Genomic DNA, 11,623 nt, shown 5'->3' on the forward strand with positions numbered 1-11,623 from the left:
GGAAGCTTTCCAAAGTACGCAGCTGGATATTGAATTGTCTTTTTATGACAAATGTTTTTTTTACAGTCGAACCAGGCCAAGACTCCATGAGTGGATCGATTATTTATATTGAACTTTCTAGCTTTCGTTAGTCAGATTTTCGAAATTCAGTATTTATACATGCGTAATAAATAGTGAATTTATGTGTCAAATTAAGAATTAAGAATTCGATATTACTGCATCTGTTGGAACTTTCTCCATTCAAAAGTTTGAAAGATTTTTCGATCTAACGAAATTCTGAGATTCTGTAGTTTCTAAAATTAGTTGCTAATTACGCATGCAGGAATGCTGAATTTTAATTCTTACAACACAAAAATATGCAAATGATCTAGCCATAAAGGTTGCTATGGGTTTATTCTTGTCCTGGTTCAAATGAAAAATAGCTTTTCATGTCTGGTGTTGGAACTTTTACAATAATTGTTGTAAAGTAAAATTTTTATGTTTCATGGACAACCAAACAATCACACCGGAATTTCAAATTAGCCTGTTTCTGTTCTCTGTTGCATGTGCAGCTATCAATCATAAATAAACAAAACAGACAATCTTTTTTTGTCTAAATGTTACCTAGAACAGTGATGGAATAGACGAAGCAGCATGACAAGGCTCTTCTGGATGAAATGACAATCAGCGATCTTTTTCAGTACAAGATGGGCACTCCAGAAAGGGGTCAATTATGGGATTCTATATCTGGTAATTTAAAGGCAATGGATTACCCAAAGTTTAAAGATGCAAAACGGTCATGTCGCGATCGTTGGACACTGTTATGCACAAAGTATAAAAGAAGGATGTCAGAAGAAATCCAAGCAACTGGAATAGATGCTGAGGTTGGCTACTTGATGAGATCATTGAATATCTTATTGGAAAAGAAGACCATGCTATTGACAGTGATAAAGAAGAAAGCTGAAGCTGATAAAAAGGCAGCGGAAGAAACACGGATTAAGGCCATGGAACGGTTTGGAAACACCAGAAAAAGAGGTGGAGAGGATGGAGAGGAAGGAGCCAAAAAGAAAAAAAGGGGAATTGACAGTGATGCAGTAGAATTTCTCAGAGAAAAAGCAAAGTTAGAACATTCTCTGAGAGAGGAAGAGCTACAGTTAAGGAAAGATCAACAAAGCCAAACACTGTTGATATTACAGCAACAACAGCAGATGAATCAAGCATTGCTCACCCTCATGGAAAAAATGTTGCCTAAAGAGAGGAATTAACTGTTAATTACTGTAACTCAATTTGTTGTTGTCATCCAATGGTGTCTTTTTGAATGGCACTTTGCAGAGAGAGATTTAATTTATGTTCATTAACTTTCATAGGAAAATGGCATTTATGAAAGAAATGTTTATATTTTCATGTTATAATCATTTAAATTCACTTATTATGATGAATGCGTATTGGAAACTTTGGTGGCTTCTTAGTCATGCAGAACTTACTACCCATCATGCCTGTGTAGCACATAGGGCAGCAACGAAATCCTTCCAACCCTGTCTATCTTTAGCCAGTTTTTTAATGGTGCTCCAGCTGTAATTGAGCCCCCTTGGTCTCTTCTCTACTGTCCTGTGCCAAGTTGTTTTCGGGCGCCCTCTGCTTCGTTTGCCTTCAGGTGTCCAGTGCATTGCAATTCTGGCTATGTTGTTACTGGCCTTCCGCATCCACATGACTGATCCACCTCCATCTTCTCCTGTTGACAAGTGTAAGAATACCCTCCTGCTTAGTTTGCCTCAGTAGCTGGTCGTTTGATATTTTCAGAGGCCAGAAGATTCTCATAATCTTGAGGCTAGCTGTGTGGAAGGATGCTAGTTTTGAGAGGTGCTTTTCTGTCATTCACCAGCATTCCGAGCCGTAAAGGAGAGTTGACAATACGCAGCTCTGATAGATTCTAAGCTTCGTCTTTGTGCTGTAACTTGCTGACCTTTACACTGATCTTAAGCTCATAAAGGCATTTCTTGCTTCGTTCAGTCTGCTTTGTATATCTACACTAGTACCCCCATCTTGGCAAAGCACACTTCCGAGGTATGTGAACTTGTTGGTGTGTGAAATGTCCTGTCCTCTTATCCTGATCTTTGTTGGGGAAGAGACATTAACACGCATGGCCTCCGTCTTCTTTAAGCTAATTCTCAAGCCGACCTGGTTGCTGAACATGCTGAGCCGGTCTTTCTTTTCCTGAATGTGCTGTCGTGTGTGGGACAATAGGGCTAAATCATCTGCGAAGTCGAGGTCTTCGAGTATAGAAAAAGGGGTCCATCTTATGCCTCTTCGCTGATCTTCCATTTTTCGACAAAGGACCCAGTCGATAGCAATATTGAATAGCATGGACGACATGACACATCCCTGCCGTACACCGGTTTTAACTTCAAAATTTAGATCTCCCTGACCGATGCAACATGTGAAATTTGAATCGAAGCATTTGATGATATTAATAATGCGTTGTAGAATGCCATATGCTCTCAGAATCTGCCAAAGACTGGGACTGTTGCCTTGTCGTAGCTGAGTGACTTGTGCGTCCCAGCGACTCCGAGAGCTATGCCGACGGGGGTGTTTACACCCCTGGTAGGGCCTCCCAAGCCGGAAAGGTTAAGGAGCAGGGTCCAGACTAAAGACAGTCCCACGGCCCTGCGGGCATGGGGGTTAGGCTTAAGGCTAACAACCTTATCCTGTAAAAAGAATTTGTTATGGAAACAGCAGCAAAGACAACCAATAACCTGTACGCAGACCTTCCAAGGTCTTTGAAACGTAGTCATGCAGAAGCTGGTACGAAAAAAACACAAATTAGGCTTAAACATTTTGTCGTTAGTTTATCGGTCAAAATTTTTCGACTGTACATGTTGAATATATGTTTATAACAAGTGTCTGAAATTTGTGCCTGACAAACTCTGCTAAACCCAACAACCCTTGACCATGATAGGTTTATATGCATTTTTTTTAATCAGCTGATTGGGAGAGGCTGCTCCTCAAATTTCGTAAGGTAACGTTTAAGTTGTTGCATATCATAACTGTTTCAAATTATAAATTTTCATAAGAAGATAAAGTTCTCTTTTCTTCAACACATCAGCAAAATAGTCTTGCAGAGTGGGAGGCTCAAGGTCAAAAAATGTTGCAGTATTATTGCCATACAAGCAACTCAAAGCATATTGGAGAAGTGCACAAACAAACAATGTACATCTTTCCAATGCTGCTCATTCCTATCTTGAGATTCTTTTTGAAATCCACGAACTTGAAATATTTTATGATATCTCCAAATAACCACTCTACAGACACCCTTACTGAACTCATTGAACTGTTGTATGGTTCCATCAAGGTGAGTAAGGTGGGGGTTTCGGAATGGCCCCTGAAAAAAGACTCTTAGGGGGTAAGCAGGGTCGCCCTGTTGCTTAGTAGGCATAGGCTTCGGGGTCGTTAAGTAGCCCAGAATAATCATGCAACATCCCTGCATCATGCCTCATACCCTCTGACGTAAAGAAAAAAAGCAAAGTAATAAACTTAAGGTACTTACAGTATTGATCAACCTCTAGCTTCCTAGTTTTAATATGCAGCAACAGAAGTGATATTAGTGATCTTTTGGTCTTACATTTGCTTTTTATATACTGTCGTATATAGGCAAATGACTTTTCATTAAATTTCAGCCATGCCCTTTAAAAAAAACTGCATCAGGTTATTCAAATCAATGCTGCCCCTATTTTTGCAGACAGTAATAAAGTAATATTGTTAAATGGCACTTACCCACAGGGCCAAACATATTGGCAATGAGCCCATTAGGTAGAGCAACCGACTGAAACTTGAGAGCATGTACTCTCTTGTGCCCAAGGTAAACGATTCTCTGCATATCTCCTGGTTTGGAGATCAGTCGTACGGTACCATCAACAAAGCCAAAAACAGTTGTCTAGAGCTTCTCCTTTTTCTGTGATGACAGTGGCATATTGTTCAATTAATCCGGGATTCAGTATAGTGTCATTCCACTGAGTGATTCGGTGGCCATGTGCATCATAGATAAAATCCATGACTCGGTTCGTGATCATGCACAGCTCAGGAACAGGTCTTCCAAAACGTGTGATCATATCGCTGTAACGACAAGGATAAGCTAGCCGTTTCAATAGCATGCACAGTCCTTCCATTCCATCGCATATAGTCCTCTGTGGGCATTTGAAAGCGGGTGGAATCCCGAGTACTTCTCTTAGTGTTGGGAGATCTCTCTTCTCTACGCGAAACTCTGCTTTACATTCGGCTTCATCTATGTTTTCGAGGTCGAACGGACCATAACTGTCCCAAGGAAAATCTGGGTTGCTTGACTGATTGTTACTGGGATACCTGTGGTAGCCCAGTCATAAAATGCCTTTGTTTCTTTGTCGTCTTTTTTTTTTTTTTTTTTTTCCTCCGCCACAAAATGGAAAAATTGCGCAATAGTACCCAGAGGTCATTGGGCCCTCAACGCCATGACAACTAACTGTGATCCAATGAGGTGTTCACATGCTGATCACGCGTGTTATCTTGATGATGATTGACGTTGTCATGCACAGACAGGGCCGGGTCACGTGACGAATCACGAGATTTTGCTTATAAAACTCTTTGGTCATTTTTTTGTATTTCAACGTATTTGGATTGCGATCTACTGGAGCATTATGGCGCAAACGCGCAAAATACTTACAGACGCACATACAAGTCGTATTAATCGCGGCTAATCCACACTGAAAGATGTTATTGAGCGGTAATTTTGGAACGGATTGAGTCGCGAACGCTTGAAAGCCATAAAAGCCTTGAATGCCTTGTATGCTAAGTATGCCAATGTCTTAGTTGAAAAACGTTCACTTGTTGTAAAAAGCAAAATCTGAAACCTGAAACCAAACTGCATATACTCTATGCAATCTATTGCACAACAGTACTACCGCGAGACTGAAGAACATAACTTTAATGGACGCAAACTGCTTGTGAAGAAAGACGACATGTTGGATTCACTTGATGGCAAGAACGTAGCTACGATAACAGTACGAATGGTATTAATTTCACGATCAGAAAAGTGAATCTTATGTTTGTTTTCATTGTAGTTGTATGGATATTCTTTTTTAATAAATACGTGATCCAAAACCCTGTGTTTTTTTGTGTATAATGTTATTATGTTAAATATTGTTTACGCAATTGTCTTGTCACAGGTAGCCCAAGCTCACGTCTCGAGAAAAAGCCAACGATTAATTCATGAACGCGTCACGCGTTGTGTGACTCGGTGTTAAGTTACGAGAGGAACTGCACGTTATAAGGAATAGTATAAGGAACGAAGTATGGTCGATTTACAACGACATATTTCGAAATATGAACATTTTTCTCGTAAAATCAATAAAACTTACTCATACCCTGTGTATCCGTCGTGTTTTCTAGCGATTTCTGCCTGTTATTCACGTCATCTACTTTTATTACGTTGGTAAAATCTGTACAGACATCACACCAACCAACTCGCGCGCAAAGTAAGAAGACTGTATTGAAGGCTTGAAATAATATTGCGATCGATTTTCATCAAGAAATGGGCCAGGAATATTCCACAATAGTGCAAATAATCGTGAAGGCGGATCGCAGAAAAGCGATTGCATGACGCTCGGTAAGCTGTAAGATGACATGTTATTATATACCAGACGTAAAAACTCTTCAGATTCTTAGTCTGCATTTTGTACCCACTCTGCAGTCTGCAGTCTATATTTTGTATCCGGTCTGCAGTCTGCTGTCTGCATTTTGTAGTAACAGGTAACCGTGGCACCAATATAGTTTATTTTTGGTTACATTTATTCGCAAAACACACATTATCTATCACAAACTACCTGTGAGTGAGGTAATTCGACATTTTCGTTCTTTCCCACATTAATATTCTTCTCTCCTAGACATCACTCACAATGTTTCAAGTAATCCACCCACCCTACAAAAAAGTAACTCTTGCATGCATTGCATGCCTATGTTTTGAAATAGGTGTATTCCCTTGGCCAGACTTGAGCGCACTATTTCAGTATACTAGTCCGACACCCATAGTATCACTACACTTGATTCCAAGGATCCAGTACCATCCAGGTTTCCCAGTTACCCTGCTCACAGGGTCTAGTTTTCCCATAAAACGAGAAATTCATCGTCGGAAAGTAAATTTTCAGCATAACACAGCAGTGTTAATTCTCTTGTTCCTATAAAAGAAGTAATTTTTTTCCTTTGAATTTGGCGGGAGGCGACGGCTACATCGGTCCCAGCTTCCCTTTGCCACTCCAGTCGCCGTCACCCCGAAAACTTCCATTGCTTAAGTTCCCTAGTCACAGCCGTCTAATTGCACGATCACAGCTCGGACGCTTCTCGCAAAATGTGATGACTACCAATTTCAGAGATTAATTCTTCAGTTTCCAGCATAAGGAAAAAATATCGTATCGCAAGCATTTTCATCATAACGCCTCGAGATGTTGAGCGAAGAGAGAGTGCTCCATGTTTTGTGAGACAAACCATTTCCTGAAGTTCGAACGAATCGAGTAGAAAGCTTGAAAAGTACGACAACCAAACAATGAAATTCACTCATCCTGCTGTAGCACCAACTTCATTTAACCCGTGAATTTGTTTGCACAACACATTTGCGGTCCGTAATTTGATTCTCAGATGTTTGACGGGTTCTCACATGACAATATCGTCGATTTCAAATTACCGCGTCTGACATAATGTAAACTTGAACATCGTTGACTCAATCTCATTATATTTCAATTTTGGGAAAGATAAGGGTAAAACAACACATCATCGGCAAAGCGCGAATTTTTTTTAGAGTAAATCTTGTGATAATTAACTGAAGAGAAAAAAAAGTAGAAACTTACGCTCGCCGTTCGCCATCATTCGAAAACTTTCTATGCAAAACAAAATACGTAAGATAACTTCTTTTCCCATAGCACCACGACTGATGAAACTTTCAAACGAAAAAAAAAAGAAATGACTTGAAGAATACGAACACTATGAAATATTATTCGAGCGATGAACCGGCGTGAGGCTTTTTAGGCGATGAATGCCAGAGTCAATGTTTAACCGAAACGTGATCAGTGGAATTAAAAACTAAAGCTAGTATCAAACGACGATTGATAAAAAAAAGTTTGATTTTTTTCTGGGTCTTAGCGTAAGAGAAAACCCAGCGAGGACACGACTTACCTCCTCTTCTTTCGCGAATCCTTTGTGGTTCGCTTCTATTTGTTGATGACCTCTTTTCAGTTGTTTTCAGAAGCGACTTTGTATTTCCTTCTCGCTTTGCTCTTCGCTAGATACCTGCCTTTTAATTATGCCCTTTATTGTTCTCTTTCGCGCTCTTCTCGCCGTATTCTGCCTATTTTGGCGTCCTTTCTAACTTTCTTGCGCGATTTTCTGTATTCGCTTTACGCCGTTGACTCGTTGCTTTCTTTGGTCGCTCTGTCTCTTTATATCCAGCCTATTTTCACTCAAAACTCTCTCTCCACGAACTTGAATTATAACAGTTTCCTCCGGTTGACAAAGTTTAAACTCTGCCGCTATTGTTGCCTTACGAGTTGTTTAGAAATTGCAAGGTACTGAGAATTACTGTTCAACTACATCCTGACCAGTTTGATTTCCCGCTCAAAAACACGGGTAGCAAATTATTTGCGCACGCTGCTTCACATCTACAAGCCCACGTGAAGCCCTCGTGCAATGCCTAACCGTGTGTCCGCAGTACGCTACAGCAGCTCGACGCTCGAGTATGCGCATTTTATTGTCATCTGACGGTGTCTGCTGACGCATACTAATGTCCAAGTTAAACTCGCAATCGCGCCTGCGCATTAGCTTCTCCCTTACCCTTCCATTATGTAATGGCTAAGATAGTGCCCGTGGTACAGTTGGCTGCACATGCTAAAAGTAACACCTTGTACGGTCGGTCGTACGGTCGTACAGTCGTACAACCAAATTTTTTCGGCTTGATGGATTACTACTTTTTCGTATAATTACGGGGCTACGCTGCACGTGCTTCGCGCGCTACGAGCTCCCCTATAATTTGTCAACTGCCTAAACAATATTGCATCGTTACCTTGGGAGATTTTAATGCTCATTGCGACTCTACAAATCTATCAGGGAATGGCGATGTAGGTGAAAAATTATTTAGTTTCTTAGAAAAAAACAGCTTGGTACAGCTGACCATTCTGTTATGTTCGTAAATAAGAATATCGTCACTTAACAAAGTTGATCTTACAAAAGGCAGGTGTGGAATTTTACTAATGTCAACCCTACAAATATGGATGGAGAACTATCTGAATTAGACTGGATCTCTTTTTATGAAAATACTAGAAAAATAGAGGAGACATATTCATGGTGGTATTTTTGTTTGATTATTGGGAGGGTCATTCGGCTGAAAACAGTAAAAATACTTGCTAGGGATAAACCATTGAACTCATTTATCAATAAGTCTTTTTCACTTGGTCAGTACCCTAGTGAGTGTAAGATTGCAAATATTATTCCTATATTTAAAAGTGATAACCGTCAATTCAAAACGAGTCACCGTCCTGTTTCTCTTGTGGCAAGTTTATCTAAAATCTGTGAAGAAGTTTTTTTCTTTCACTTATACAATTTTTTGTTGGGGATTTTTTTTTTTAAAATAAACTCCAGTCTGGTTTCAGGCCTGGTGACTTAGCATTTATAACCAGCTGATTTTCTTTGAACACAAGATCTATGAAGCCCACTAGAATGGTAGAGAGCCCCGTGCTGTTTTCCTAGATTTAAGCCGACATTTGATAAGGTGTGGAACGCTGGTTTGTTGCATTAATTAGAAGCTCTGGGAAGGCAACTACCCTTACATTGATGGTTTGAAGTTATTTGCTTAACTCAAAGCTGAAGGGCAATCCTCTGATTGGCGAACAGTGAATTCTAGAGTCCCCTTAGGGATCCTAGTTAGGACAGCTTCTATTTCTTATTTACATCAATGATATTGCTGATGATATCACCTCTCTTCCTTTGATTTATGCTGATGATATAACACTGTTTTAAATTGTGGACCAGCCAGACATATAAGCTGGTCGCCTCAATTCTGATTTAAGTAGGATATCAAAGTGGGCTTACAAATGGTTCGTAAATATGAATTCTGTTAAATCTTGTAATGTTGTATTTTCTCTAAAGCGTAATAAACAAGATCACTCCCCTCTATTTCTTGACCTAAAGGTTGTTAAAGACATGAGTCTCAAACTCACTTACGCTTAACTTCGCAGAGTAGCATCGAGATAGTCTATCGTTATAGGATCTATACAGATATTGGATATATACAGATAGACACAACTGGTTAAATTGCCAAAAAACTAGCTAAGACGGTTAAAACTGCACAATCAATGCACAAGTTAGGTGAATTAGTTCACCGGTTAATATATTTTTTTAAACTTTTTTTGAAGTTCGTTCAAATAAATTACGGCATGGGGTTTTCTAGTATATACGAACCGCCAATCAGAAGAAATTTCTTGTTTCACACTTTACTTTGTAATTATCTTAGATAATAGATAGTAGAAGCCACTCGAAAATATTTGATGTGACCACAGGAGTAAAGGTTGGAGTAAAATATGCAAATTTCCTATACACTCATATTTTGTATCTTATTCTTTATCACAGGTAGCACGAGAGAACTTGTTCAGGCCAGCTTCGGCTATCGTCAATGAGGTGCTTCTGGAGGAGCGGGTAGATGAACATCCATGCCCGTCACTGCCTAAACCTGAAAACATGGCCAGAGCCGCGAACCGCTTAAGACAGCAGCTGAGACCCGAAGACCCCACCGACTTGGCGTTTGACATCTCCGAAGAGAATGTTCCTGCCGGGTTCTTGAAGGGAGACGTCCGTAGCCGCAGCAAGCGACACTTGCTCTTCGCAACAAACCAGCAACTGCAGCAGCTTGTCCTGGCCAAAAACTGGTACGTTGATGGCATATTTAAACTCTGTCGTCAGCCCTTCACCCAAGGAGCGGCGAGCAAGCCAAACAGGTTCCTCTACTGTTTGTCCTCATGTCTGGTAAGAGAAAGCAGGACTACCGTACAGTGTTGCAAGAAGTGCTGAGAATACTTCCTTCGCCTCTAGCAGTCAGAAGCATCACTCTGGACTTTGAACAAGCTCTCTGGAAAGTCTTTAGAGAGCTGCTGCCCAACGTGTCACTGCAGGGATGTCTGTTTCACTGGACGCAAGCGTTGTGGAGAAAGGTAACGCATACCTAAAGAAAGAATTTATATAGGCACACACGATAAAAAATATTAATTTTTTAACAGCATATCTCTAAAAATCTATTTTCATTATTTCAATAATTTCAATTAAACCCATACCTACCTACTGTCCTTCTCTAAGGGCTCTTCTCTGAATAATATCAATCAAGCTTAATGCATACCTGTATTCAGGGATTCAGCGGAGTTAAAAATAAGTGCTTAACTGCTTATCTCTGAAAATTTGTTTTCCTTTTTTTCAATAAGGTTCAAGAGTTAGGATTGGAGCCAGCCTACCGCGCAGACACCCGTACCTACAAGTACATTAGAAAACTCATGGCGCTGCCCTTCCTGCCGGAAGCCAAGATTACACCGATGTTTAAGCGGCTCAGAGACCGCGCCACTACCACTGCTCTGGAAGCACTTGCCTTGTACGTGGAGGAGAACTGGATTACCAGCACAATGTGGCCTCAATCCTGTTGGTCTGTCTTCATGCTGCCGATCCGCACCAACAACGACATAGAGGCGTGGCACCACGGTCTTAACAGTAGAGCCAACAACAGAGTCCACTTGCCATTCTACCTGCTGGTGGAGCTGCTACACCAGGAGGCCAGACTTGTCTCCATTCAGATAAGGCTAGTGTCAGACGGGAAGCTGTCCAGGATTCAGCGGAAGAAGTACCAGCTGCTTCAATCTAAAATCTTCAAGCACTGGGAAGACTTTAACGGCAACGAGATTTCTGCCCGCCGCCTTCTCAAACTCTGCAGTTACCTGAACGGCCCGGCGACCAGAACCTGAAGCAGAACCTGGAACATCAAAAAACGGCTCTTTTAGGAGCCACCGCGCCCTGGTTGCGTCTTTAGGACGTTTCCAGGTCGCTAAAAATGGCTCTTTTAGGAGCCGCCACATCTGCAAAAAGTCATGATCAACATATGAGCTGCTCTTCTAGATTTAATATTCAATAAAGTTTGTTTTTATTTTGCCGCGGGGAAACTGGGTAATATAATTCGACCGAATATTGAATAAGTTCCCTTGACAACATCACAGACGTCGAAATTTGCATACAGATAAGTAAACAAACTCGTGAGTCGATTCGTTCGAACTTATAACATCACAGACGTCGAAATTTTTATACAAATAAGCAAACAAACTCAGGAATCGATTGGTTCGAACTGTTAACTCTCCTTGGAAAACAACTGTAGTTGCCTTAGGAAAGCTTCAGTCCATCGACGCTTACAATTTCTCGCACCGACTTGACAATTTCTCGCATCTAGTTTTAATACAACTGCTATCGAGTTTCATTTCATCACTTATTTCTTCCCATGAAGTTTCATTTTTTCTCAAGTAAGTTTTTATTCCTCGCATCGAGTTTTGCAATTTCTCCTCGGTTACGTGCAAAAGACAAACACGATACGTTTCGATGTCAATGA

At 40.6% G+C, this 11,623-nt stretch overlaps 1 protein-coding gene and 1 pseudogene across 1 annotated transcript; both read left to right on the forward strand.

Moving 5' to 3' along the window:
* The first annotated feature begins 565 nt into the window (after positions 1–565).
* Positions 566–1,301, forward strand: LOC113673194 (uncharacterized). The gene has a single exon (XM_027189565.2). The coding sequence runs from the start codon at positions 657–659 to the stop codon at positions 1,242–1,244; it is 588 nt and encodes a 195-aa protein (XP_027045366.2). The 5' UTR covers positions 566–656; the 3' UTR covers positions 1,245–1,301.
* A 1,401-nt stretch (positions 1,302–2,702) lies between these two features.
* LOC149044073 (uncharacterized) lies at positions 2,703–11,129 on the forward strand (annotated as a pseudogene).
* The last annotated feature ends 494 nt before the right edge of the window (positions 11,130–11,623 follow it).

Source organism: Pocillopora damicornis, chromosome 6 (assembly GCF_964200805.1).
Source record: "Pocillopora damicornis chromosome 6, jaPocDami1.2, whole genome shotgun sequence".
Taxonomy (NCBI): Eukaryota; Metazoa; Cnidaria; class Anthozoa; order Scleractinia; family Pocilloporidae; genus Pocillopora; species Pocillopora damicornis.

What these genes read in the sequence shown, in the direction of transcription:
- LOC113673194 (XM_027189565.2), top strand. Translation starts at nt 657, where the DNA reads ATGACAATCAGCGATCTTTTTCAGTACAAGATGGGCACTCCAGAAAGG.